Genomic DNA, 24702 nt, shown 5'->3' with positions numbered 1-24702 from the left:
TTTTTATTTCATCAACTTCAATAGGCAACTTCTCATCAGGATTAAATTCAAGAATACTTTCATACGCATGAATCACATCCTTTATATCGTTACAAACTTCTTCACAAGCAAGCAATTGTTCTTTTTCTTCTTGAACTTGTTTTTCTACAAGGCGACACAATGTATACCGGGCCTAATCATCAATATTAAAAAATATACAGATCCTATTATTAAAAACACACATGATGAGGTCTATGTTCATTAATAAGATGATGCATATTTAACAATATAATTCGAATATGTTCTACTTTTTCGACAAACTGGATCCAACTTAGATAAACCCACTAAAATACCTATCTACCTGTTCAGGTGCAATTGACATAATCCCAATTAACTCAAGGAAATTAAGTAAAAGACTTTTTAACATTTTTTTTAGTTCATATATACGTTTTTGTGCACAAAGTGGGCCATTATTTGAATCAAAAAGTTCTTGGATGCCAAAATCAGAGAGTGACGGCAATTCATCAGGAATCTTCCGATATTTCAGCATATTGAAAAGTCTATTTTCTTGTATACTTTCCACTGCTCATGGAAACACCGGTAAAATCCTTTAGTAGGTGCTTTCGGTGGTGTAAAGAACCTCTCTAACTTAGGACTACATGTACTCTCTACATCATAGACATTCAAATTATCCAAATCACAGATAGAATCATATTTTTTTTCTTTAAAAGCATCCAGATTCTTTTGGGTAAATAATTTATAATGTCTTGGCGGTGGTGGAAAAGTTGAAGATAGCTCTGTTTCTAATGCTGGATCTTGCATCTTCAAGGAATAATATTAATAATATCTAGAGAGGCATAAAATATGTTTTTTGTTGTAAAAATTGGATAAATGAAATGAACTTAGTTTTTTTTTCATATTCGAAGGTATAAAATATATTAAACTATTTATAACATAAAATATTTGACAGATAAAAGATAAATCCTTAATAAATAAAGGGAAACTGTGCAATGCACAGAACAATATTATTTATGTATATATTTGTAGATAAATATATGTTAAACAAGCATCAATAAAAATTCTTAATCCATATATTTAAATGATTTGATTTAGTTTGCTTGATAAGAACATTAAGGAGATTTCCTAATAATAAATTTAATTGTTGTATAAATTCCAGGATTTTGCAAATATCAATATAATAGATTAAAAAATACGTGAAATTCTATTTGTTCTTTTAGTTGTAGAAAGACGTTGCCAACTTGGTTTCTGATCAATTTTAAATAATTCCTGATGAACTTTATAAAAAGAGGGTATTGAATATTGGGTAAATTTCCTAGAAATAAAAAGTTAGATATATATATATATATAATATAAATAAATATACCTAGATTTTTTGAGAAAATATACAAAAAAAGAAGCAGAAGCAGAAAAAATGATAAAACAAATGATATTCTTATAAATATTCAAAACTGTATATGGCCAATATGACAAATTCAAAATATTCCAATGTTCGATAGATGTAATTAACTTTCTCCAAAGATAATATAGAACTTATATATGTTAGAAACAATGTCTTGATTTAAAAACAACATACAAACTAAAGATATCCCTATAGATTTATACATTGGAGAAAAAAAAATAATAAAACATATAAGTGCATAAGGTATTTTCGAAAATATCCAAGAATATATATGGTTTTGAGCATTTTTTGTAGTATTTTTAAGTTGTTGTATTTGATCCAATAAACCATCCATTGTTTCATTTACCAGAGTACACATAGACTTAATGGTTGAGAGAGACTTATTACCAATTTTTGATTGTAAAACCTTATATATAAAATTAAATTTTATTTCAAAAAATAAAATATAAAAACCTCAATAGAAGACATAGATGAGAACAAATCATTGTATGAATATGTTAAATTTTCCAATGTTTTTGAAAAAATTTCAGCAACCTTTTATCTTTTTAAATCATATCAAATAATAATTTTATAATTACCGTAGATGTAGATAATATTTTCCGAGAAAGACTTTCAATAGATCCAAAAGATGAATCCTAAACAAAATTATCAATCTATCTTTAAAATGAAATTATATTACCAATGATATAAATATTTTATCCAAAAGATTAACAATTGAATCTAAATTATTTCGCTGGATATTTGATAAATCGTTATTTATCTATATAAACACAAATATATATATATATATTATTCAATTTCCTTTAAATAACCTACCTTTTTTATTGATTCGAAACTATCTAAAACCGTTTCGCCTGCTGCACTCCAGGCTTCACGTGATGATAACCCAATATCTTTTATTTCCTTCTTTAAATGTGATCCCTCCTACTACCTTCAATAAAAGCTTAAATATTCATAAAAAATTATTACTTCTTCAACTTTTTCTGCTACTTTATCCAAATCCGTAGTAATTTTATACATTTTTTTATTCACATCCTCCATTGACATATTAATCGAATCCGTAAACATTGTTAATAATAAATTCATCCTTTTTTCCATTTCTTTAATTTCATTTCGCATTGTTAACATATTATTCTCCATGTCTTCCTGAAAATCTTGCCACATATGTTCAAGTTTATACTTGTCATAGATCCGAATATCAATATCTTCTAATTCTTTCTTTAAATTATGAAGTAAAACCATTTGAACTTGCGTAAGGTTTCGGTGTAATGAAAGTAATTGATCTTCTCAATTAACATTTCAAAAAAAAAAATTAAAATATACCTTTCTCCACCTCCGTTCGTGCAACATAACACCTAAAACAATGATATAACACCTTGTTCCTGTATTTTTCTCTTAAAAACTTACATTCGTGTAACATCTCTAAAATATCCTGAATAGCTTATTTTCTTCAGAATTAATGATAAAATATCCAATCCACGCACCTCGTCCACCACTGAGGACGTGTCTCAAGTTCTTTGACACATTTTTCAAGGCTTTTTTCCCGGCATGCCGCCGGAATCTCTGCATGAGCTGTTCCCAACTCACAAAGCGTTAATTTCACCGCAAATGCCGCTTTTTCTGCCTCGTAAAGATCAGAATCCATTTCTTTACACTGAGAAATAAGTGATGATGCTGCTGAGCGGAAACAAGATGGTTTTCTAGCTAATAAACTTAATGTTTCTAACATCGGCATAAATAACTCGTTTTCGTCCGCAATTTCGAGTAAAATATCGCTGTTTTCGGGATTTAATAAGAAGTCCTCTTCAGATGAACAAATTCCTCTTAAAATACCGAAAATTCCGAGGTAAAAAGGCCAACGGAGCATCGTTTTTTTTATCATTTTTTTTGAGGTCGTCCACGCAGAGGCCAAAACGTGGAGAGACTTTAATTAAGAGTGTAATTAAGGAATCACGATGACGTCAAAAAAAATGAATTTTAGAAAAAAAATAATTATGATTGAATGAATGGAAGAAAAAAGGAGATAATAATAGATTCTGATTAGTATTGAGTAGGGGAGTAATATAAAAGTCGAACGGGGAAAAACGGAGCATTTTTGGAGGATTTAGAGGAAAAAAGAGAAAAATTAAGAAAAAGGATATTTTAAGGGGAGAAAAGAGGAGAAATCAAGGATAATAGATAAGAATGTCTTTTAGAGAAGATTTTGATATTGAAGAATCTTTTTTTTCGGGTGAAAAATGGTCAGATGGGAGTTTTTTTTTAGACACAAATAGTCCGTCTTCAAGAAAGCGAAAAAAGAGGTTTGAGGATGAATCAGAAGATGATATGGATGAAGATGAAGTAGAATGGGAGGATTTTGGCTTTGGTAGTTGAAAAAATGGTGAAATTTTGAAAAATATAGAAATATTTATGGTTATTAGAATCAGAAGATGGAGAGAAGAATACAGGAAAAAAGGAAGATGAATGTAGTTTTGAATATAAAATAAAAGAGGAATTAGGTAGAAAAAGGTTTTTTTTGCATTGGGAGAATGAAAAAATGATGTTCATATTTATAGATATGGGATTAAAGAAAAAGACAGAAAATTGCGTCTTGAGATTCATAAATTGCATTTGCTTTGTTTGATTTCACATGCGTCTTTAAGGAATTTTTTTTGTAGAGACAAAAGATTGCAGGTTTTAAGATGATATTTTATGATATTGTATTTAAATGATATAGGCTAAACTTAAAGTGATTTTACCAGATGAAATTCGAGAATTATTTCATCCAGGTGCTAAGATTTCTCAATATAGGAAATCAAGAATGTTTATGACAGCTCTTAAAGCAATTGTCAATATTTGGAAAAGAAAATTTAGAAAGAATAAATATGGATTATCAAGATCATTATGGAGAAGTCCAGAACAAATTGACAAAGTATATCTTAAATTCTGTTTTGTATAATTTTTCATATAGATATAGTTTCAAATTGGAAAGTCATATGATAATATATATTGTTTTGAGGACTTTTTAAAAGCAGCAGAAGAATTACAAGGATCTCGTGATCTTGGTGCCCAATTATTTGTGGCATTTTTACGTAGTAACAATGTAAAAACTCGGTTGACTGTATTTCTTCAACCTTTATCATATGGATTTGATAAATCAAACCCTTTACATGATTCAACATTGGAAACTTTTAATAAAAATAATATTTCTATTCTTAAGGACAATTGTATAGATAAAGAAAAAGATAAACATTCTAATTGTGATGTTTTTCATACAAATGAAGAATCTATCCGATCAATTCGGCGGTTTAACTCTTCTCATCTCAATCATTTTATCACCAATTCTTCAAATAGTAATTATTAGATTATCTTATGATCCAATATTAAATCATTATAGATAATTCAATTGATATAAAAGAATCATTACATCCTTTTTATTGGGCAGAAGTACTTAATCCAATTACACAAAAATGGATATTTGTTGATCCAATGGTTTCATATTTAATAGGAAAACCAAGTAAATTTGAATCACTTGTCTCTAAATCTAAAAATTCATTAAGTTATATTATATCATTTGATGAAGGCATTTAATATTCATATAAATAGCAACAATTGCTGATTTAATTATGTAGATGGATATGTAAAAGATGTAACTCGTAGGTATACAAGACATTTTAACAGTAAAGTTAGAAAGCAACGTCTAGAATCCGTTGCTGGTGGTGAAGAATGGTGGGAAAATGTTCTAAATTTCTATAGATCAGGTTATATTAATGTAAGTTTTTTCAATTGAATTTTATCAAGTAAGTTAATTGTAAAAAGCAACCTTATGATATAATTGAGGATGAAGAGTTCATGCAACGTCAGGCTTATGAAAAAATACCTCAGAATATTAAGGATCTTAAGGATCATCCATTGTATTTACATAATATTATTCAATATTTATTAATTCAACTAGATTTATTATAGAAAGACATCTTAAAAGAAATCAATTCATTCTTTCAAGGAAACCTTGCTCATTTTTAACAATTAAAAGGAATGGAATCCATGTTAAAGAGCCAATATTTCATCGTAAAGATATAGTTACTGTCTTATCAGCTACTAAATGGTACCAGCTTGGAAGAAAAATTAAGGTAAATCTTCTTTAAGACTTAAACCATTTTTTATATGAAAAGTTTGGGGAACAACCATTAAAAATTGTCCCAGATCATAGAAAAATTGCTGATCTAGATCAATTGAATACTAATATACAACATGAAACAATAGGACTTTATTCAGAATCACAAACTGAATTATATATTCCTCCTTCTGTTATCAATGGCAAAGTACCAAGAAATGCTTATGGTAATCTTGATATTTTTGTACCATCAATGATTCCTCAAGGAGCTATACATTTACCATGTAAGCAAAATATACAATTCTTCAAAAAATTAAACAAAAATAGTCTCTGGTATATCTTTAACTGCAAAAATACTAGGAATTGATTATGCAGATGCTGTTGTATGTTTCTTTTACTAATATTATTACATTTAATTCTTCTAGGTTGGATTTAAATTTGAAAAAAGGCTATCTCTTCCTATTATAAAGGGTATTATTATTGCAAAAGAATATGAAGAGGCTATTTCTTTAGCTTTTAAGATTATGAAAGAAGAGGAATATGAAAAGATCTCTCTGAAATTAACAAACATTATATTGGCAAGGTGGAAACGTTTTTATAGAAAACTTTCTATATGTGAAAGGTATTTTATATGTTTTTCTATATAAAAAATCACTTAACTAATATGTACAGGCTTAAACAATATGATATAAAGCATGCTCTAGACTGATAATATACTTCTGTAGGGTTAGGGCCCTTGATCTCTTTTCAACTTGATTGATAACATGTTTTTTTGCTTCTTATCAAATATATACTGCTTAACCAGATAAAATACTGATCGATGCTTTTATTAAAGACATTATTGCTACATAGGCCGTCGTTTATTCGAAAATCTCTGTATCATTTTACACCTCATCTTTTGAAAGATCAAAATTTAGAAAAAGATACATATTTTGGCTTTAAAAAGGTCCCAGAATCTCAGAAAGAACGTCTCGGTTTGTTGAGAACATATTTATATATCGGCCAACATTATTATTAGTTCATAATGTCTTTACATCTGTTGCATCTTCATATGATTTAATGAATGATATTATGTCTTTGGGAATTCATAGATTATGGAAGGATGAATTCGTTCAGAGGTTAAATCCAGGGTCTCTAGATGGAGAACCAATGGATCTTTTAGATGTAGCAGGAGGAACAGGGGATATTGCATTTCGTTTATTAGATTATGCCACAGATGTTCATCTTGATACACAAACAAGGGTAAAATGTGTAGATATAAACCCGGATATGATAGAGATTGGAAAAAAGAATCTTATGAATAGTCGTTACAGATATTGTATGTATTTTTTTTCAAAAAAAAAAATTGATATTTTCTAGCTAAAAGAATAGAATTTTTTATACAGAATGCAGAGAAATTGACGGATATTGAAACGTCATCTATAGATATTTATACAATTGCATTTGGTATTCGGAATTGTACAAGAATTATGGATGTTTTGAAAGAAGCATATCGTGTTTTAAAGCCAGGAGGGGTTTTTAGTTGTTTAGAATTCTCAAAAGTATATTTTAAACCTTTAAAACCATTATATGATTATTATTTATTTAATATTATTCCAATTATGGGTGAGGTTGTGGCAGGAAATAGAGATAGTTATCAATATCTTGCTGAATCTATTGCAAAACATCCTGATCAGAAGACATTTTCCAAAATGATGGAAAGTACAGGATTTAGATTGATAGGAGATGGATATCGTAATCTTTCTTTTGGAATTGTTAGTATACATACAGGGATTAAACCAATGATAAGTTGAAAAAATATATATCAATCAAATATTTCAGATTCTTTAATAACAGATCTTTAAATCCATATCTAATTGAATTGAAATTAAAGCGATTGAGTATATTTTTCAATATATTCTTCTAATTTTTCAGAAGGAATTACAGCATATCTCAAATCGCATAACACCTCATCAGGTAATGAAAGAAGTGTAGTATTTTTTGTTACCGTTGATGTTTCTTTTAGCAATGCATAGAAATCTTTTTCTTTCCTTTTACTATCATATTTCATTTCTAATTATAGCTAAATAGATCATAATCTTGACAATTATATACTTACGCTCTTGATATGCCCTAAAAAGCTTTTCTCTTTCTTTATCATTCATTCCAAAATCTTTATACTCTTGTTCCTTCTTAAACTTCCTTCTAAATTCATGCCAATACATCTTAGATGTTTGTGGGATCTGAAGTAATGTTATAAATGATATTTTAGGCTTGAATATCATAAGTATCATAAAAATAACACATAATCTTATCTTCTTACATCTCTTTTTGGCCTTAATTCTATTTCTTTCTTCTGTTGTGCAATTCTTTCCCTACAGAATTCTTCAAACAAATCTTTTCTTCCTTTCATTGTATTAATTACTATATAAAAAGTATTATTAAAGTCCAAATATGATCATAAAACGTACAGAAATACCGTGGGTCCATTGAAATCTTTGAAACCTCTTGATCCCATGGATGATATGGATTAACATCCAATTCTTGTAACATTGTCTATATATAATTAGATTAACTCAATAAATCAATCCATTCATCTACTTTAAACTGTAATGCCTTTTCTTCTTCCATCATTTCCATCTCATTCTCAATATATATCATTCCATTGTTCTCCATACCCTCAAGTTGCCAGGCAATATCATTTTCTGTATATTCTGTATGATCTAATCCTGTAGATGGTTCATTACATGAATCTTCCTCACGTATTTCATTTTCTTCATCATGATACACATCTGATGAGTCTTTCGTATCAAAACTATTCAATGATTCCTCTGATTCACTAGATAATTCTTCTGATCCTTCTAAATTCTCACTAAAATCCTTTCCATTCTTCTTTTCTTCAATCATTGCCGCATAAACTTCTTCCGGCGGAACCCAAAGAGAAACTCCCGTCTCTGGATTATGTACAAATTGACATCGTCGCTTTGTAATCACTCTAACCCAGGGAAATGCCTTGGCAATTGGATATCTCAAAAATATCAATAATTCTCATATTATACCCCCATATTCTCACTTGTATTTTGGACGATCTGTTTTTCCATAGCGAGATCGTTCTCTGCCTATAGGATATGACCTGTTCTTCTCCAATAATCCCGATTTTTCTCCTGATTTCTCTAAAACCTTGGTTTCTTCTAATAACACCGTATTATTCAATTTTGACCCCTCTGAATCATGAATTGGACGTTTATACGTAGATACACGGGTTTCCTTATGGTAATAATATAAATGGCCAGACGGCGCTTATCATTCCATGAACATATAATCTTCAAGAAAAAAAACTACCTAAATGTTGCGTCCAGCCCGGAGGAAGAGGCTCTGAAGATCCCGTTTTTTCGTAATCCGGTATAATCGATTCCGTCATTTCTAAAATACTGCTTTTTAAGGTCTTTTAATAGCTTTTTTAACTCAAAAAATGCAAATTAAAATTTTCATCTTTTTTATAAGGTTAAAATGAAAACGCAGGTTGTCATGGCAACCTAGCTGGTCATTGTCATAGCAACACATATTATGTTTCCATAACAACCTGCACGTTTATATAGACTCGGACGACAAGAAAAAAACCTGAAGATTTGTATTAAAATAAAACGAGAATTTTGGAGGAAAAACGCCGAGAAATCGGTCAAATCTATTTAAAATGTCGAGAAGGTGAGTATTGTAGGAGCATTTTCCAGTTTTCAGCGTTAAAAACGGATAGATATGACTCGAGAACGACTATTTTTAGTCCAGAAGGTTAGATTGGATAAAAATGAGGAAAAAAGGGCTCTAAATCGGGATTTTAGGACGTCTTTTCCAGGTAGAATATGCATTAGAAGCTATATCTCATGCGGGAACGGCATTGGGAGTGATGTCTACGGATGGGATTGTTTTAGCGGCAGAAAAAAAGGTTATCAGTAAATTACTAGAGAAAAACATATCAACAGAGAAGATATATGTTATTGACGAGTAAAGAGATGTGTTATAATTAATTTTGAGTGAATTAAGTGAGTTAGTCATATGATATGTGCGGTTGCGGGGGTTACGGCAGATGCGAATATTCTTGTTAATTATACACAAAAAGTTTCACAACAGTACTTATTTACATATGGATGTCATATGCCATGTGAAGAAATTGTAAAAAGTCTATGTAATGTGAAACAAGGATATACACAATATGGAGGTAGAATAAGGGATAAAAAGAGGGAAAAATTAATGTAGAATAAGGATTACGACCTTTTGGAGTTTCATTTTTGTGGGCAGGATATGATCCGATTCGTGGTTTTCAATTATATCAATCAAATCCATCGGGGAACTATGGAGGATGGAAAGCGACATGTATTGGAGCAAATAGTGCGTCAGCACAGAGTTTACTTAAGCAGGATTATAAAGAAACAAGTCTAAAAGAGGCATGTTCTTTAGCAATTAAAGTATTGTCAAAAACAGTAGATAGTACGACATTGTCAAATGAAAAAGGTAATTATGAATTAATTTCCTGTATAAATTGATATAAATATTTCTAGTTGAATTTGCGACAATAGGAACTAATAAACAGGGAAAGATTTATCATCATATTTGGAGTCCGGATGAAATTGATACACTTCTGAAAGAAAATAAATTATTAGAAGATACAGAAACAGAAACATAATATTTTAAGAAACTGCCATCAAAACGTTTATCTTGAAAATATTTATACAATATTATCCAAAGATTTGAAAAAAAAAAGCTATTAAAATATCGTTTATAAAAATAGATCTTGTATAATTTAGAAAAATTAAATAACTGGCCCGGCATCTAAAACATTTTGCGTAGCCATATCTTTGTATTTTTCAAAATTCTTAATAAAAAGTTCAGCTAGTTTATGAAGGTTTTCATAAAATTCTTCTAAATATAATATAAATATCTAGAGAAAAAAAAAAAAGAAAGAAGAAAAACTTACCCTTAGTACCTTTCCAGCTTTCAGAGGGATTAAGAATTTCTGAAGGAATTCCCTCAATATGTTTAGGGATTTGCAAATTGAAGACAGGGAAATTTTGATATTCAGCTTTTGCCAATTCCCCAGAATGAATTGCATCTAAAATAGTTCTGGTATATTTAAGAGGACATCGCTCACCACCTTTTGAAGAAGACTGGCCAATCCAACCAGTATTAATCAGCCAAGCGTCTGCATTATGTTTTTTAATTCTTTCAGATAACATAATTGCATATTCCATAGGATGAAGAACAAGAAATGGTTCACCAAAACATGCTGAAAATGTTGGTTGAGCTTCAGTTATTCCATCCTCAGTTCCAGATATTTTACTAGTATATCCGCTAATAAAATTATATATAATTTGGTCATTTGTAAGTTTAGAAACAGGAGGTAAAATAGCAAGAGCATCACATGTTAATAGAATAATATTTTTCGGATGACCACTTGATAGACCTGAAACTTTTGCATTTGGAATATATTCAATAGGATAAGCACAACGTGTATTTTCAGTAATAGAAATATCAGTATAATCAACAACTCGAGTTTTAGGATCAAAAATAACATTCTCCAAAATAGAACCAAAACGAATTGCATTAAAAATTTCTGGTTCTTTTTCCTGTGATAAATTTATACATTTTGCATAACATCCTCCCTCAATATTGAAAATTCCAGTATCTGTCCACTAATATATATTATAAAATAATTCAATTGAACTAAAAAAAAGAATTTACACAATGCTCATCATCACCAATAAGATAACGTGAAGGATCTGCTGATAATGTTGTCTTTCCTGTGCCAGATAATCCAAAAAAAACAGAAACATCTCCATTTTCCCCTTCATTAGCAGAAGAATGAAGTGGTAATACATTATACAAAAGAGGCTGAAGATAGAACATGACAGTAAGAATACCCTTTTTCATTTCTCCTGCATATTCCCTACAATATCTAAGTTCAGCTCCTCTTTTATACATTAATATTACGTTCCAAGAATAATCATCTCCCGATCTTCCAAATTAATAGCCACTGACGTACGTGATGTCATCCCAGTAGTATATCTGTTAGCAGGAACTTGATTTCCGTCATTATTATGTATTTAATAACTATATTTCATACATGAACCTGAGTTATATATAACAAAATCCGGTTTTTGACAAATATCATCCTCCTCAGTCTGATTAATGAGCATATTCTTCATAAACAAACAATGATATGGACGTGCACAAATCACACGTACTTTAATCCTGTATCTTTTATCTGCTCCTGCATATCCGTCAAAAACATAGATTCTCTTCAATGTATTCAAATAATCAATTGCTCGTTCACGATTAATTAACCACACTGTATGGGGCATCTAAAACTATTGATTAGAATGTCTTTCTTTGCATATCATTATATGTAAAATATTAAATGCCTTAGAATTAACTGGTCCCCACTGCTCATTCATTAAATCAAAAATATACAACAATTTTTATCTTAATATACCCAGACTTTTTCTGTTGATTGAGAATGTTCTACAATACGTTTATCCTTTGGTGATCTCCCTGTTTTTTCACCTGAAAAAGCTGCCAGTGCACCCGTAGATGTAATTGCTGAACATGACTCATAAGTAAGTGCATCTTCATAAAGCGATGCAACCGATGGATTATACTGAATTGATACTTTATTATGATCAATATGAAGAGTTTCTATCAATTCTTTCTGTATTTCTAAAAAATTTTTGACACAGTTCATTTTTAAAATTTATATATATATGAATTTTGCTTTAAAACAAGTTATTTTCTTCAGTATCCAAAGTGTTCCAGAAAAGAATCTTTAAATGACTAATATTCCTCTGTTAATTCATGATCTTTTTGTATAAAAATTCAATTTACTTTTAAAAACCCTATATTTATAGATTTTTTGAAAAAAAGGTTTAGAAAAAGATGTAAAAGCAAGACCGGGTAAGAATATATAGAAAAACGACAAATGATGTCCATATAAGTCCATTATTATATAGAAATTTTTAATGATATTTAATTTTAAAGAAACTATTCAAAATTAATATATGTATATATTTGTAATATTTAATTTATGAATCAAATATAAAAATATACCATTAATGATTTTTGAGAGCTTGTGATATCTAAACGATTGTATAATACAGTTTTTTTTTGCGAGAAGAAGGAGATTAATAATGTATTATATATAATAGTTTAGATATGTTGAAGAATTAATTGTGTGGATCATTTTCAGAGCCAGAAATAATAACTATTTTGAATGATTAATTCTTAATTGCAAGAAAAAAATTGAATATACCATCATTTACCTATAAAAATTAGAAGGGATTAATGTGAAGAAAAAAAAACTTACTTTAAGTACCATTCTACAGAGTTGTGTAGCTAATAATAATTGTTGACGTTTATTAATCAATGAATCAATGATATATTGTTCCTTCATGTCTATTTTATTTATTAAAAGGAGAAGATAATTATTAAAAAACAAACCATCATTATTTTTTTGCATACAATCAATTCCTAATGCAGGATTAGAATGTCTTATTTGTTTTGATTTGATATTTGTTAATGTTTCAATTGGTGAAAGACCAGAATTTTCTGCAAGTGCCATTGGAATTACATCTAGAGCATTTGCAAATGCTCTCATAGCATATTGTTCAATCCCAGGTGCCTAATTATAAAAAGTTTAATATTTAGGAAAAAAAAATGATAAATAAATACTTTGTCTGCGGCATCTGCAACAGCAATAGAACAAGAAATTTCGGCAGAACCGCCCCCATAAACTACTCGATTGTCTTTTACCAAATTACGTACAACACAAAGAGCATCACGAATAGCACGCTTAGCCTCATCAATAATCTATCTTTAATCAATAGATCCGTAGAATTTCTAATAATGAAGAAACCATTTTATTGCTTCCTCGGATAAAAATAGTAACTGCTCTTGTATTTACACAACCTTCAATAACTAACATTTTATCTCGAGTTGTACCAAAAGATAATTCTCGTACAAGACCTGCCGTTCCAAGCTTTTCTGCAGTCAAATCTTCAAATCTTGGAACAATTCGTCCATTTGTAGCAACTGCGATCAACTAAAATTTATATAAACACTACTCCATATTCAAATAAAGAATTCTATAAACCTCAATTTCCGGTCCTCCTACCCAACGTACAGCAGGTAGATGATTTTGAAGCAAAAGATGATTTGCCTCATCATCAAATCCCCATTGACAAATAACAAGATTTGCACCCGTATCTTTGATTTTTTTAACCATTTCTTCAAATTTTTCTCTTTCATAGTTCTGAAGCTTCTTAAACTCTTCTACACATGTAATATCAAGCTTATGTTTCGTTTTGGGCTTCGGTGGTTCAAATGCACATGTAAGAATAGCTATTTTTGCATCTGATACACAACGTGGCATCTGTGGATGCGACATATCTTTATCAATAACCACTCCTTTTACTAACATCGTATCTTCTAATGCTCCTCCCACTTTTCCATCAATTTTTATAAGCTCAAAATTAACATCCTTTCGATCTAAGTCTGCTACCGAAAGAATTGCTTCAACTGCAATCCCTGAAAACTTGTCGTGTGCCTTAGATACTATTTTACTGCTAAGAGACGTTTTTGTCGCTCTAAAAAGATTTGTTGTATCTTCCTTCGAAAATTCCACCACATCTGCAATAGAATCAAGATGTTCCACCGCAATCTTGCATGCCTGATCATATCCATCTGCAATCTTGATCGGATGAATCCCTTTATTAATCAATTCTTCTGCATTTTCCAGTAATGCCCCCGCAAGTACTAAACTCTCATTTAGAAAAAAAATACAGAAACCCCTAAACATCTCTAACCAACTACACCCGTCGTACCGTCCCCAATCTCTTCATCCTGTGATTTAGATCTATTTTTAAACATATGTTAAACCCCCCCTCAATTTTGTCTCCAAAAAAAATACATACAATTCAACCATAAGCTTTGCAATTTGATGTTCCACTTCCATTTGACTCAAAATAGTTGCTCCATCATTAGTAATCGTAATATCTCCATCCGGTGATATCAAAATCTTGTCCAGGCCTCAAATTTCAATCAATTCACTTCGTTCTTGAACTAATTCATTCTTCTATTTTACCTCTAGGTCCTAGCGACGATTTCAATATGTTTGCTACCGTTTTTGCCGCCAAAATATGAGACTAAATTAAAAATAAGTCTCCTCCCTTAAAATACTCAAAAATACTCAAAAACTTGCCTTGATTGCTTCATTTCCTGATAATCTATGCCCAAATAAACGATAAAAACACTAAAAAAACCCAAAAAAAGACCCTTTACCTCTTTTTTTTCCCTTGACTATCAACTTATATTAGTTATATAAAATACTTCTTTATATAATACTCTTTAAGAATAATAAACGGATTTCCTTGTTCATCCCGAGCTACAAACGCATTTTTCATGTCAAATACGACCTCTCCCATTGCTTTACCCTGCTTTTAAGCCCTTATTTTCTGGTATTTGCTGGTTGACTAAATCTCAGTATTTTATAGAGGTTGAGAGGGTTTAAACCCGAAGATCGAGAGGGGGCGACGAGACGTCAAAAAAATGTGTGTATTTTTGTAGGGGGGAAAAGTCGTGTAAATTGACGAGATAAAGGGTTATCAACGCAAATGAGAGGCAGGAGAGATAAGAAAGAAGGTAATTAAAAAAAATCCGGTGAAAAAAGACTAATTTTTGGGCGAGATATTGATAAAATAGATGAGGAGAGAAAAGATGGGGATCTATCAGAGGGAGAAAGCGAGAATGACGATGAGATTTATGTTGTAGAAAGGATTCTGGGTCATCGATTGAATATGGTATGTTTTTTTTTGAGTTTAAAGGGAGGAAAAACGGGTATTTTTGGAGAAAATGTGTAAGAAATGAATTATGAGAGAGAATTCAATGGAAAGGGGGAAATATGGGGATATTATGTGAGAATATGAGTTTTTATGAGAGTATAAATGGGGGGGGGATGTTTTTTAGGGGTTTTTTTGGGGTCAGAATGGCTAAGATAATGTTATAGAAGCGAACAGGATGGGAATATCTTATTAAATGGAAAGGATATGATAAAGCAGATGATAATACGTGGGAAGGAGAGAAATCATGCGAGTATGTTTAAAAATTTATGTATAAAGAGGGATTTTTTAAAATGAGAAGAGGATGTAAAGATTTGATTGAACAGTATTGGGAAAGTATAGGTGGACGATTAATTCCATCAGAGAAGCCGAATTCACGTAAAAGAAAGTCTAGTCAATTGCGTAAAAATGAGAATAATGAGTATGATGTGAAATATCGAGGATCGACGAGTAGATCTAAAGAAATATCTACGAGTGATTTATCAACAGAAACATGGAAGCCTCCAATGCATCTTTCATCATGGGAAGATGAAATTGAATCAGTTGATACGATTGAGCGGGATGCATCTGGAAAATTGCTTGTATATGTTAATTGGTAGATAGAATAATATTGAAAGAGGATAAAATTAATAAGATATAGGGTCCATGGTAAAAAATCTGTACATGATAGTTTACTGATATATCAAAAATGTCCTTTAAAAGTAAGTAATGATAAATAAGAATTTAAAAATATGTTAATAATGATTTAGATGCTTCATTTTTATGAAAACCATTTGGTTTTTCGAGATGTTGCATAAAAATAGAAATGAAAGCTTTGCAATAATGGTACATTTAGTACGTTAAGAACATGTATATATTTGTGATGAACGCAATGGTTGATTGATATTATAAATTACATAATTTTTTAGGGTCTAGTTTCTAAAGGAATATGAATCACATAAACTATTTAGAAAAGAAATATATAAACTAAAAAAGCGAAAACTACTACAAAGGCTGCTACTATATATAATTTCCTATTGAAATATAATCAGAAAAAAATATAAATATAAAGGTAATTACAGGCTAAAACTATTTCTAGAAACAGATATTTCAGATTTTACTCCGATATCTAGATCTTCCACCTAAAAACATTATCATCTCATCGTCCTTATATTCAAAACACTCTTTTACTTACCTTTCCTTCTAGTTTTCCAACAATTAGTTTCTTCAATATCTCTCTGGCTTCATCTGAATGTCCAACATCCTCAAATGATTCTGTTGCATCTTGACCTACAAAAACTATCATACACAATTCATACATTCAATTCTTATATACCTGCTACTTCAAATAATACTTCTTCTCCACCTGGATGCTCATTTATAAAAGGACTAACATTATACACCATTTTATCAATGACCATATACAAATCATCTCGGCTAACATGTTTCGCTACTTCTGATGCTCTTATTGTTTTCAATTTATCTATATCAACACTTTCTACCATTGTTTTTTTTCAAAGTCCTGCTGTATTTACTGATTTTAATACACAAAATAAAGCACAAAAATACAACACTGCTTCAACAGTAACAGGTTATTATTTATTTATGAAGGACTAAGTTTATCCTGGAAATAATATTAAGATTTTATAGCGTATGGTTTATCCGCTTAGTCGGAAAGTTAAGTATACAAGTCTCTAGGAATCAGAATAAACAAAGTTATAAACGGTATTGATCTTGATCTCTGTTAATATCAAGTGGCTGCAGATGAGTGGGTCAATAAGCAAGGAGAAAGCAGAGTCAAATACAGAAGTCTTAAAGATGTTATTAAAATTACCAGGAAACAAGTGAATAAATAGGAAATAAAGGATATAATATTGATATTTATGTTAGATACTGCTCGGATTGTAAGAGGAATGATCATCCCAGGTGGGCGAGCTGGTCTTTGGGGATTTTTTTGTGTATCAGGTAAAAAAACAACAACAAAAGTGATTTATGAAAGATTAAAGCTAATTGATATGATAAAGATGCTCTGGAATACATAGGAGTATGGGTACTCATATTAGCAGAGGTAAAGAAGGATTTTTATACATTTTTTTTTTGGGTTATATGATTAAGAGTATATTTATAGTCAAGTCAGTAGACCTTGATTCATGGACGAATGAGCAGCTAGAAAATATGATACGCTGGGGAAATGAACGTGCAAATAAGTGATGAATGAGGGGGTTTTATATTAAGGTTTAATTATTTTTAGGTATTGGGAGGCGAAGCTGATTCCAGGTCATATTCCATCAGAAAGGTAGAATAAGTTTTTTATGTATATTTTTGTCATAATATTGTATCAGTAAGATTGACAATTATATAAGAACCAAGTATGAGACGAAAAGATGGGTTATGGATGGGCCTATTCCTGATCCATCTACATTTGACGAATGTACTGATAATGAAATTGTGAGTTGATAAGATGGAGGGTTAATATTTAATAACGACTATGGTTAGATTCATAATATTGTTTCGAGCCATGTTTTAGACAAAAATTCGGCTTCTTCTGTAGCATCTAAGGCTGCAAAGCAGGTGTATACGAAAGAACATCAAATATTGGGTAATTTATTTCCTTTTTCTGAGAAAAAAGAAGCGCCATTGCATCACCATCATCATCATCATCATCATCAAAATCTATCTCGACAAAATCCTATTAAATCAAAAGAACCTTTATTTAAATCAAATTTAAAGAATCATTCCAATATTTTAGAATTTCATGAGTCACAATCGTCTAATACGCATGAAAAATCATCAAGAGCTAATCTTAAAACATCAATTCTGTCTCTTTATTCAACGACATCTACGTCTCAACCAAATATTTTGTCTAAATCTTTGGTAAAAGATACATGTTTACCTGAAGATCAACAAACGTCTAAACATGAGTCATTATTGTTGGATAATTCTAAGGATATTTCTAAAAGCCTCCAGGATCTTGGTATTTCTGATGAACAAAAAATATTTCATACTTCTTCTTCTGAATCTTCACATCAATTCTCAAATCCTGCAGTATCTTATTTATTGAATACGCAAAAATTTCCTTCTGTTTCTGCATCTCATGATATCACTGCAATGAAAGACAAAACATCAAGAACAAGCCGAAACCCAAGTTATTCCAAAGGAATATCATCAAATGATAAAGTTTTTGATTCAGAAAGTCCATTTATTAAAAGCTTTGCAACAGATGCACCGAAAATATTTCCAACTCCTGATAAAGATTCTTCTTCTAAACAATGGGATAGCGATTCATTAACATTTAGTTCCTTTCAGCCGTCTAATTTTTTTACCGACTCCGATACCTTATCTTTTCATACTTCTCCATGGTCAATTGATGAGCCTAAAGAAATACAACGGAATCCTATTAGTTATCAGAAGGATGTACTTCATAAGGATGATGTCCATGACAAAAATGTCCTTTTCTATGACGATTCAATTATTTCTACTACAGATGTATGGAAATAAAATATACAATTCATACAGTCGTCAATATACATCTTTGGAATACTTTTTTGTCTGTGTCTAGACATATTTCTTAATAATCAAAGAAATTAGAATGTTTTCATGGATAGATAAAATATATTTCTTAATAATTGTTATTGATTTTATGATTTCATTAATATTTCTAACTAATAACTGAATCAAGATGTTTTTTCTTGAGAAATATCAATAAATAAATGATTCTTTAAAAGATCCAGAGTAGATGATATTAAGAAACAAATACAATAATGAATTTATATAAAAAAAAATTCAAAAGATTCTATATATCTCTAATAAAATAATGATTTGATCAGTTTTATACAAAATACCTCATATTTCTTGATATTCTTCTCAAGTTTAAATAAGCCAGTGAATTACAATAAAGAAGTTAATTTTAAAAAAGCTTGTTATACTTTTTTTCATATTATTTCTGGTTAGATTATAAATTAAAATTGTTATTAAAAATAGCCACTAAGCTTTCTTCATAATTAATTTTTAAATCAATCAATGCTATGGTATAATTTCCTAGATACTTATTTACATATTTTAACTATAATTCATGTTTTAAATTGTAAAATTTAAAATAATAAAACCTTTTAGCTACGATATTTATCATCAAAATTCCCTTTTTTATAATTTCGACTCCTTCCTTTAGAATTTCTTGAAGAATAACTCTGTCCGTTTTGTTCTAATCCATCTGATGGATTATAATTACTTTCATTATTTTTTTTTGAATCTAACTCTTTCTTTAACTCAATTACAAGAGTCCTCATTTTGCTATATCCCATATGAAGCTATTCCATTGAGTTTTCTCATATCAAACGATAGTTTTACTTACTTTCCCTCCAAAATGATCTGCCAACCGTCTATCATTGTCTAATCGAGATAAATATGCCCCGCAAACGTCACAAACTTGAAGTTTCTGATGTCCTAATGATCCACTATTGGTAGATATTGATTTTAACTCTTTCTTTACAACATTTAGCCCTAATTTTTAACGGATAAAAACATACTTCTCGTTCTGATCTGTCAATTTTATATTTTTCCACTTTATGATACTCCTCTACTGCACGCATCACCTCCCCTTGCTCACCTAGTATTAAATTAAATAAAAAAAACATCAGAAAAATATAATATCAAGCACCTAAAACCCCTACTTCTTCTAATGCTGTATCAATAATTTTTTCAAGTTCTGCCATATCTCTAGCCTATAAAAACTTAATAAAAATATTTTTCATGGCAAAAAAATGACCAGCTGACTTGCTTTAGCCAATTCCTCCGGTGTTTTCTCTAATCTCTTTTGTGCTGAATCAATACGACGATTACAATCATCAATATATTTGTTCAAATCCCTTAAATAGTCATATTCAAACCCATAATCCTTCTTTAAACGTGCTTTCTGATAATCTGCCTTCAGCTTATCTGAATGGATTTTAGAACAGGGCCCAAGATCCATTTTCTATAAGGAAATATCCCATCAATATACTTCAAAAAAAAAAATAAATGATAAATACTGTATTTCTATAAAAATTAAATACGATTTATGATAAAATATATAATAAAACATACGTAAACATATCATGAGGACAATCTCCACAAAGAAAACTTCTACAAACTTTTGGACTCGTAAAAGACATAGTTTGTTGATGTGAAGAACCCATCATATCTGAGCCCATAAGTTGCTAAAATAAATAAATACATAAATATATATAAAACTCATATGACCCAACCTCTAAAAGCTTCCTCTGTTCAGATGCCATTCTGAAACTTGTATAAACAGATAAAAATAATGAATATGAATGATGTCGGTAAAAAGTCGATAGGGTTATGAACCACTCGGAACAAGTAGAAACAGGTTGAACCGGACCCAGTTTCAATAAAAATATGTGTTATCCTAATTAAAATATGTTATGAATCATTATGTATTTGTTTTTAAAGATGTGTCATAATGTAAATCATATAACATTATTTCTTATGTAAAATAAGATATAAGCAGCAGATGACTAGATGATAGATAAATAAATTGTAAATATAAAGCTTTAAATACTTACAACAACGTCCCGTTCATTACAATAAACCACTCGACGATCATCAAACAAGTTCCATGAATTTGTAAAGCTGTTTTTTACCATTGCAGTATCTATTATATAAGTAAGATAAAAGGATAGAAAGTATCCTTACAATGTCCTCCGTCTAGATTTCCATAGTGATTTGTAACGGCGTATAAATGATAAAGATATTGTCCATGATTAAGTGGATCAGAAAGAGATTGTGTGCTATCGAGTAAAAAGTCAGTAAGATCAAAATTATTAATTAAAAAGTCGATTTTAGTGTTAATTTTGTCTTTCCAATGTCCACATGTTTGAAACCGTTTAAGATGTATTAAAAGTATTTGCGGAATTTTGGATATGGTTAAAGTTTTAGTAGCATCTCTTGGTTTTCTGCATTTTGAGCAATACCTATGATTATTTAAAAAAAAAAAAACACTATTCATTTAGAAGAAGAAATACCATTGTTCTTTATCCTTAAGATATTCCTATTTTAATTAATATTAGAAAAATAGATAGATAGATAGATAGATTATTTTACTTTTTGAACAAAAAATTGAAGACATTCATATAAAGTTGAGGTTTTGGTTTGCGTAAGTGGTATTGGCAGTGAAAGATATGTAAAAGGATTATATGTGGTGGATTGAAAGTCACATGTTAGACATTTTAATCTACTTTGCAATTGTCCTTGAAAAAGAGAAACAACAATGCTATTATTTAGACGAACATATCTTTGCCATTCAATACTTGAAGCAATCTTATCAGGCATGTTTTCTATTTTCAATTCTTCTTCTGGTGTTAATTCTTTTGGTTTTAGTTGTCCGGCTGCAATATTTAATTCTTCATGAAGTCCATCTAAAAGAAAGGCCAAAAATTCCTGAGAATCCTGCTGATCATTGTCACGAAATTGTTCTTTAAGACGTCCAACAACATTCTTTTTAAATTTAAAAAAAAAAATGTAAAAAATAATCTTTCTAACCTTAAAAAAAAGTGGAGATACATATGTATGCTCATTATCCCAAAGATATGTAATTAACCGTGCAAATGTTTGAACAAGCTCTCCTTTATATCCTAAAGGATTATTGAAATTAATATGTTTTTTATAACTCCCATCTATGAAATATTTTAAACATAAAAATGAAGATAAACAATATACCTCTATAATATCTTACAAAAGGAATAGTACTATTTAAACACTGTATAATAGCATTCATATAACATGTATTACCCAAATTTGTCAATCCTGTAGCACCTATAATTCCACGAATACAAAACTGTTCTGTATTATAAATCTGAGATGTAAGTGCTTGAGGCTTTGTAGTAATTGCACTTGTATCAGATAACGAATGTTGCTTAAACTTGTAACTATCCAATGAATTATATTCTCTGGATGTTGAATATTGAGGAAACTCATTATTGGTATTCTTAGGTTTGATATAATCATAAAAAGGATTATTAGGAGAAATTCCCTTTTTCTCAAAATTATTAAGATCGTTAGCAGGCATTTTTTGTGACCTATTTTCATATGTATCTATGCTATGATGATCTCTTAAAGAGCTATGAATATTATTTGTTTCAAAATAAGGCGTAAATTTTGTTGATGATTGTTGAGATAAGGCAAAGTGTGAAGGCTAAATATAATATTAATAAGTACGAATTACAATTAATGAAATTGTTACGTATTTCTCCTTTATCTTTGAATGCAATTCATCATTTGATCCTGATGAAATATCTGTATTTTTATCTGTTAAATTCATGTTATTTTTAAACATTGATTGAAATTTCCCCATAGACACCCTAATATAAAAATTAATATATCTAGATATATGTGATATTTTCTTTACGTCATTTCTACTGAATCCTTGAGGTTTTTCTTTTCAAGTCCTATATCAACATTATATAAAGAATAATCAGATGGTGCATATGAATTAGGAATATTAATGTTTGATTTTAAAAATGAACGATTTGATTCATGATTTAAAGGCAACCGATTTTCCGTAAAGTCATCTCTTATATTATGAGTATTAGTTCCTATTATGAAATCGCAAAAAATATCATTTTTCTTTATAAAATTAATCCATTCCTTAAGACCTCCAGAAAGTAGCATAGGTATATGTTTTAATGGTTTTTGAAATCCACCATAATTATATATAGCTTTATTTAAATTATGAAATATACGAGCCTTTTCCTTTTGAAAAATGTTTCCATTTAAATTATCATTTTTACTATCCCAATCATAGTAAACAATAAAATCAAATTTATGTCTATTAGAAAAGGTTTTCTGTTCTAATGATGGCGATATTATTAATGATTCTTCCAATTGATCCCCTGATATACTAGCATAAATTAATCATCATCATCATCAATCCTTCTATCACTTAAATCTTACTCTTCTTGTAATGTTAAAATAATAGGTTCTATACATACTATATTTTCTGAAGCAATCCTAAATTTATTAAATTCGCTTCTTGGTCTAATATCTAGAAATAAAATTCGAGATTTATTATCTTTAGAAATAATATACTTGTATAATGTATCTGAATCAATAAAAGAAAAATTAGGGAATATAGCCATTTGATCTGAAGGTACTTGTTTTTTGTTTAAGTCTGTCAGTAAATTTCCTGATGTAAATGGATTCATATCCTTATTACCAGTTTCTAAAAAAGATGGCTTTAAATCTGAATTAGTAGGCGAAAACTATCATATAATTCATTATCTCTACAATACATACTAAACGCTAACCTTGAAACAAGGTACCGGCTGTCTAAATTGACTATCCTGCATATTTATACTCTGAGTACGTCTAATCTCTGATATTTCCATAGAATCGTTTCTTGGAAAGTCTATCTTTTCATTTAAAGAAAAATTATAATTCAACCCTGAATTCTTATCTCTCTGTATCAATTCAGGTGAAACATGTTCAGATGAAAAATTAGGAAACGTTTCTTTCATATTAACCATCATATTAGACTTATCTAATGTCATTTTCTCGATATCTCTTAATTTCAAAATTTGATGGATTTTTTGAAATCTAAAAAATGATGACGATGTTTCCTAGATTCTTTAGAATCTTTAAACATCTCCCTTTCAAAATTAACCTGTTTAAGCTCCTGATATTGTCTCAAAACCGGTCCTGCTCGGCTTTTAAACGAAACATAATCTTTATGTCCAGGAATCACTATTTGACTTAAAAATAACCCAAAAAAAACATTTAAAACACCTTCAATCACTATAGACGATGCTCTTAAGTACTTTACATACGCCATTTCAAGCTGCATTTCCCCTTCACAACTAAACGCCTTTCAGACCCAATCAGCCCCTGTTTTTCACGAAAAAAAAGCATTCTATTAAAAAAACCTGGTCATACAGCTTCCTCGCCGTAGATACCCACAGTTTTATAGGATATTTAGCACTTTTTTCCGTAATCGCTGCTTTTCTCCTCAATACTTCCAGAGTGTCTCCTGGTCCCGGTTCCCCCTGTTCTGACCCCATTTTTTCGCATTCCTATTAAAATATCCTTAATTCTACTGATTCTCCCTCGATTCTCCCCGTATTTATGTATAATTTATGCATATTTGTTGGGGAAATATGGAGAATGTTGGGTTTTCTTGAATGAGGAGAGTTCTGGAGGTGACGATGGTTAGGAGGTTGCTGGGGAGACGGTTGCCGGGGAGATGGTTGTCGTGGAGATGTTGCTATAGAGAAGTTGCTATAGTGATGGTTGTTATAGAGATGGTTGCTAGGAAGATGTTTCTATAGTGACGGTTGCTACGGCGTTGCTACGGCGTTGCTATAGTTACCGTTGTC

The 24702-nt window shown here is 30.0% G+C and overlaps 13 protein-coding genes across 13 annotated transcripts; 5 read left to right on the top strand and 8 right to left on the bottom strand.

Annotated features, from left to right (window-relative positions):
• Positions 1 to 17: 17 nt before the first annotated feature.
• On the bottom strand, positions 18 to 801 carry T552_03362 (hypothetical protein; the record flags this gene model as incomplete). The annotated part of the gene is made up of 5 exons (XM_018371868.1): positions 18 to 28; positions 58 to 172; positions 222 to 299; positions 341 to 511; positions 556 to 801. 5 exons carry the CDS (start codon positions 799 to 801, stop codon positions 18 to 20), a joined length of 621 nt encoding a protein of 206 aa, XP_018224358.1.
• Positions 802 to 1136: 335 nt separating this feature from the next.
• T552_03361 (hypothetical protein) lies at positions 1137 to 3304 on the bottom strand. The gene is made up of 11 exons (XM_018371867.1): positions 2884 to 3304; positions 2807 to 2839; positions 2723 to 2754; positions 2369 to 2682; positions 2216 to 2323; positions 2079 to 2159; positions 1978 to 2034; positions 1853 to 1933; positions 1574 to 1805; positions 1364 to 1529; positions 1137 to 1312 (listed from the first exon to the last, which is right to left on the bottom strand). Exons 1-11 carry the CDS (start codon positions 3279 to 3281, stop codon positions 1183 to 1185), a joined length of 1632 nt encoding a protein of 543 aa, XP_018224357.1. The 5' UTR covers positions 3282 to 3304; the 3' UTR covers positions 1137 to 1182.
• Positions 3305 to 3539: 235 nt separating this feature from the next.
• T552_03360 (hypothetical protein) lies at positions 3540 to 6247 on the top strand. Its single transcript, XM_018371866.1, has 13 exons — positions 3540 to 3764; positions 3820 to 3907; positions 3955 to 4072; positions 4116 to 4310; positions 4356 to 4731; positions 4776 to 4961; positions 5011 to 5150; positions 5198 to 5292; positions 5334 to 5508; positions 5551 to 5776; positions 5820 to 5875; positions 5918 to 6114; positions 6165 to 6247. The coding sequence occupies exons 1-13, from the start codon at positions 3584 to 3586 to the stop codon at positions 6199 to 6201; spliced, it is 2070 nt and encodes a 689-aa protein (XP_018224356.1). The 5' UTR covers positions 3540 to 3583; the 3' UTR covers positions 6202 to 6247.
• A 19-nt stretch (positions 6248 to 6266) lies between these two features.
• On the top strand, positions 6267 to 7329 carry T552_03359 (hypothetical protein). Its single transcript, XM_018371865.1, has 3 exons — positions 6267 to 6466; positions 6511 to 6810; positions 6852 to 7329. Exons 1-3 carry the CDS (start codon positions 6313 to 6315, stop codon positions 7283 to 7285), a joined length of 888 nt encoding a protein of 295 aa, XP_018224355.1. The 5' UTR covers positions 6267 to 6312; the 3' UTR covers positions 7286 to 7329.
• T552_03358 (hypothetical protein) lies at positions 7316 to 8936 on the bottom strand. Its single transcript, XM_018371864.1, has 7 exons — positions 8814 to 8936; positions 8545 to 8770; positions 8073 to 8499; positions 7943 to 8027; positions 7795 to 7895; positions 7591 to 7744; positions 7316 to 7544 (listed from the first exon to the last, which is right to left on the bottom strand). The coding sequence occupies exons 1-7, from the start codon at positions 8890 to 8892 to the stop codon at positions 7360 to 7362; spliced, it is 1257 nt and encodes a 418-aa protein (XP_018224354.1). The 5' UTR covers positions 8893 to 8936; the 3' UTR covers positions 7316 to 7359.
• A 183-nt stretch (positions 8937 to 9119) lies between these two features.
• T552_03357 (hypothetical protein) lies at positions 9120 to 10198 on the top strand. Its single transcript, XM_018371863.1, has 6 exons — positions 9120 to 9176; positions 9226 to 9260; positions 9311 to 9473; positions 9521 to 9687; positions 9732 to 9980; positions 10028 to 10198. The coding sequence occupies exons 1-6, from the start codon at positions 9166 to 9168 to the stop codon at positions 10150 to 10152; spliced, it is 750 nt and encodes a 249-aa protein (XP_018224353.1). The 5' UTR covers positions 9120 to 9165; the 3' UTR covers positions 10153 to 10198.
• Positions 10199 to 10232: 34 nt separating this feature from the next.
• T552_03356 (phosphoenolpyruvate carboxykinase (ATP)) lies at positions 10233 to 12253 on the bottom strand. The gene is made up of 7 exons (XM_018371862.1): positions 11959 to 12253; positions 11888 to 11908; positions 11590 to 11827; positions 11457 to 11544; positions 11208 to 11412; positions 10444 to 11158; positions 10233 to 10388 (listed from the first exon to the last, which is right to left on the bottom strand). Exons 1-7 carry the CDS (start codon positions 12205 to 12207, stop codon positions 10279 to 10281), a joined length of 1626 nt encoding a protein of 541 aa, XP_018224352.1. The 5' UTR covers positions 12208 to 12253; the 3' UTR covers positions 10233 to 10278.
• A 386-nt stretch (positions 12254 to 12639) lies between these two features.
• T552_03355 (T-complex protein 1 subunit epsilon) lies at positions 12640 to 14987 on the bottom strand. The gene is made up of 13 exons (XM_018371861.1): positions 14862 to 14987; positions 14799 to 14816; positions 14719 to 14743; positions 14602 to 14662; positions 14432 to 14546; positions 14324 to 14373; positions 13612 to 14273; positions 13375 to 13560; positions 13191 to 13328; positions 12960 to 13140; positions 12826 to 12914; positions 12772 to 12781; positions 12640 to 12723 (listed from the first exon to the last, which is right to left on the bottom strand). The coding sequence occupies exons 1-13, from the start codon at positions 14939 to 14941 to the stop codon at positions 12686 to 12688; spliced, it is 1653 nt and encodes a 550-aa protein (XP_018224351.1). The 5' UTR covers positions 14942 to 14987; the 3' UTR covers positions 12640 to 12685.
• Positions 14988 to 15088: 101 nt separating this feature from the next.
• Positions 15089 to 16196, top strand: T552_03354 (hypothetical protein). Its single transcript, XM_018371860.1, has 6 exons — positions 15089 to 15158; positions 15204 to 15316; positions 15523 to 15608; positions 15657 to 15950; positions 15996 to 16056; positions 16105 to 16196. The coding sequence occupies exons 1-6, from the start codon at positions 15131 to 15133 to the stop codon at positions 16150 to 16152; spliced, it is 630 nt and encodes a 209-aa protein (XP_018224350.1). The 5' UTR covers positions 15089 to 15130; the 3' UTR covers positions 16153 to 16196.
• Positions 16197 to 16410: 214 nt separating this feature from the next.
• Positions 16411 to 16839, bottom strand: T552_03353 (hypothetical protein; the record flags this gene model as incomplete). The annotated part of the gene is made up of 3 exons (XM_018371859.1): positions 16411 to 16476; positions 16530 to 16624; positions 16671 to 16839. The coding sequence occupies 3 exons, from the start codon at positions 16837 to 16839 to the stop codon at positions 16411 to 16413; spliced, it is 330 nt and encodes a 109-aa protein (XP_018224349.1).
• A 252-nt stretch (positions 16840 to 17091) lies between these two features.
• T552_03352 (hypothetical protein) lies at positions 17092 to 18878 on the top strand. Its single transcript, XM_018371858.1, has 7 exons — positions 17092 to 17178; positions 17225 to 17299; positions 17359 to 17402; positions 17463 to 17541; positions 17586 to 17630; positions 17677 to 17782; positions 17831 to 18878. The coding sequence occupies exons 1-7, from the start codon at positions 17099 to 17101 to the stop codon at positions 18830 to 18832; spliced, it is 1431 nt and encodes a 476-aa protein (XP_018224348.1). The 5' UTR covers positions 17092 to 17098; the 3' UTR covers positions 18833 to 18878.
• A 520-nt stretch (positions 18879 to 19398) lies between these two features.
• On the bottom strand, positions 19399 to 20653 carry T552_03351 (hypothetical protein). The gene is made up of 8 exons (XM_018371857.1): positions 20578 to 20653; positions 20417 to 20529; positions 20362 to 20368; positions 20100 to 20306; positions 19992 to 20055; positions 19861 to 19940; positions 19686 to 19817; positions 19399 to 19641 (listed from the first exon to the last, which is right to left on the bottom strand). The coding sequence occupies exons 1-8, from the start codon at positions 20605 to 20607 to the stop codon at positions 19444 to 19446; spliced, it is 831 nt and encodes a 276-aa protein (XP_018224347.1). The 5' UTR covers positions 20608 to 20653; the 3' UTR covers positions 19399 to 19443.
• A 105-nt stretch (positions 20654 to 20758) lies between these two features.
• On the bottom strand, positions 20759 to 24433 carry T552_03350 (hypothetical protein). Its single transcript, XM_018371856.1, has 14 exons — positions 24253 to 24433; positions 24116 to 24194; positions 23994 to 24073; positions 23638 to 23949; positions 23285 to 23592; positions 22740 to 23231; positions 22575 to 22692; positions 22052 to 22526; positions 21875 to 22008; positions 21437 to 21829; positions 21358 to 21383; positions 21029 to 21306; positions 20899 to 20987; positions 20759 to 20850 (listed from the first exon to the last, which is right to left on the bottom strand). The coding sequence occupies exons 1-14, from the start codon at positions 24385 to 24387 to the stop codon at positions 20803 to 20805; spliced, it is 2967 nt and encodes a 988-aa protein (XP_018224346.1). The 5' UTR covers positions 24388 to 24433; the 3' UTR covers positions 20759 to 20802.
• Between the last annotated feature and the right edge of the window lie 269 nt (positions 24434 to 24702).

The sequence above is a fragment of the Pneumocystis carinii genome (assembly GCF_001477545.1).
Source record: "Pneumocystis carinii B80 chromosome Unknown supercont1.16, whole genome shotgun sequence".
Classification (NCBI taxonomy): domain Eukaryota; kingdom Fungi; phylum Ascomycota; class Pneumocystomycetes; order Pneumocystales; family Pneumocystaceae; genus Pneumocystis; species Pneumocystis carinii.
Note: the sequence above shows the minus strand (reverse complement) of the source record. Positions and strands in the feature narration are given on the sequence as shown.

Coding starts and splice junctions, on each gene's coding strand:
- T552_03361 (XM_018371867.1), bottom strand. CDS start 3,281: ATGATAAAAAAAACGATGCTCCGTTGGCCTTTTTACCTCGGAATTTTC. Junction 2,035..2,078: donor ATAAAATATTTATATCATTG/GTAATATAATTT, acceptor AATTTTGTTTAG/GATTCATCTTTTGGATCTAT. Junction 1,530..1,573: donor TATAGGGATATCTTTAGTTT/GTATGTTGTTTT, acceptor AACATATATAAG/TTCTATATTATCTTTGGAGA.
- T552_03360 (XM_018371866.1), top strand. CDS start 3,584: ATGTCTTTTAGAGAAGATTTTGATATTGAAGAATCTTTTTTTTCGGGT. Junction 4,732..4,775: donor TATCACCAATTCTTCAAATA/GTAATTATTAGA, acceptor AAATCATTATAG/ATAATTCAATTGATATAAAA. Junction 6,115..6,164: donor AAACTTTCTATATGTGAAAG/GTATTTTATATG, acceptor TAATATGTACAG/GCTTAAACAATATGATATAA.
- T552_03359 (XM_018371865.1), top strand. CDS start 6,313: ATGCTTTTATTAAAGACATTATTGCTACATAGGCCGTCGTTTATTCGA. Junction 6,467..6,510: donor ATCTCAGAAAGAACGTCTCG/GTTTGTTGAGAA, acceptor CATTATTATTAG/TTCATAATGTCTTTACATCT. Junction 6,811..6,851: donor GAATAGTCGTTACAGATATT/GTATGTATTTTT, acceptor GATATTTTCTAG/CTAAAAGAATAGAATTTTTT.
- T552_03358 (XM_018371864.1), bottom strand. CDS start 8,892: ATGACGGAATCGATTATACCGGATTACGAAAAAACGGGATCTTCAGAG. Junction 8,028..8,072: donor AAAAGGCATTACAGTTTAAA/GTAGATGAATGG, acceptor AATTATATATAG/ACAATGTTACAAGAATTGGA. Junction 7,896..7,942: donor AATGGACCCACGGTATTTCT/GTACGTTTTATG, acceptor CTTTTTATATAG/TAATTAATACAATGAAAGGA.
- T552_03357 (XM_018371863.1), top strand. Junction 9,688..9,731: donor AGGATATACACAATATGGAG/GTAGAATAAGGG, acceptor ATGTAGAATAAG/GATTACGACCTTTTGGAGTT. Junction 9,981..10,027: donor GACATTGTCAAATGAAAAAG/GTAATTATGAAT, acceptor AAATATTTCTAG/TTGAATTTGCGACAATAGGA.
- T552_03356 (XM_018371862.1), bottom strand. CDS start 12,207: ATGAACTGTGTCAAAAATTTTTTAGAAATACAGAAAGAATTGATAGAA. Junction 11,545..11,589: donor TATATATAACTCAGGTTCAT/GTATGAAATATA, acceptor ACGGAAATCAAG/TTCCTGCTAACAGATATACT. Junction 11,159..11,207: donor TTGGTGATGATGAGCATTGT/GTAAATTCTTTT, acceptor AATATATATTAG/TGGACAGATACTGGAATTTT.
- T552_03355 (XM_018371861.1), bottom strand. CDS start 14,941: ATGGGAGAGGTCGTATTTGACATGAAAAATGCGTTTGTAGCTCGGGAT. Junction 14,374..14,431: donor GCAAAGCTTATGGTTGAATT/GTATGTATTTTT, acceptor GTTTAAAAATAG/ATCTAAATCACAGGATGAAG. Junction 14,274..14,323: donor CGGTACGACGGGTGTAGTTG/GTTAGAGATGTT, acceptor ATGAGAGTTTAG/TACTTGCGGGGGCATTACTG.
- T552_03354 (XM_018371860.1), top strand. CDS start 15,131: ATGAGAGGCAGGAGAGATAAGAAAGAAG. Junction 15,159..15,203: donor CAGGAGAGATAAGAAAGAAG/GTAATTAAAAAA, acceptor TTTTTGGGCGAG/ATATTGATAAAATAGATGAG. Junction 15,609..15,656: donor GAAGGAGAGAAATCATGCGA/GTATGTTTAAAA, acceptor TAAAATGAGAAG/AGGATGTAAAGATTTGATTG.
- T552_03352 (XM_018371858.1), top strand. CDS start 17,099: ATGAGTGGGTCAATAAGCAAGGAGAAAGCAGAGTCAAATACAGAAGTC. Junction 17,542..17,585: donor GGAAATGAACGTGCAAATAA/GTGATGAATGAG, acceptor AATTATTTTTAG/GTATTGGGAGGCGAAGCTGA. Junction 17,783..17,830: donor AATGTACTGATAATGAAATT/GTGAGTTGATAA, acceptor GACTATGGTTAG/ATTCATAATATTGTTTCGAG.
- T552_03351 (XM_018371857.1), bottom strand. CDS start 20,607: ATGGCATCTGAACAGAGGAAGCTTTTAGAG. Junction 20,056..20,099: donor TGGCTAAAGCAAGTCAGCTG/GTCATTTTTTTG, acceptor AAGTTTTTATAG/GCTAGAGATATGGCAGAACT. Junction 19,818..19,860: donor TTGACAGATCAGAACGAGAA/GTATGTTTTTAT, acceptor AATGTTGTAAAG/AAAGAGTTAAAATCAATATC.
- T552_03350 (XM_018371856.1), bottom strand. CDS start 24,387: ATGGGGTCAGAACAGGGGGAACCGGGACCAGGAGACACTCTGGAAGTA. Junction 21,830..21,874: donor TATCTCCACTTTTTTTTAAG/GTTAGAAAGATT, acceptor AAATTTAAAAAG/AATGTTGTTGGACGTCTTAA. Junction 20,851..20,898: donor GTAATGAACGGGACGTTGTT/GTAAGTATTTAA, acceptor TCTATCATCTAG/TCATCTGCTGCTTATATCTT.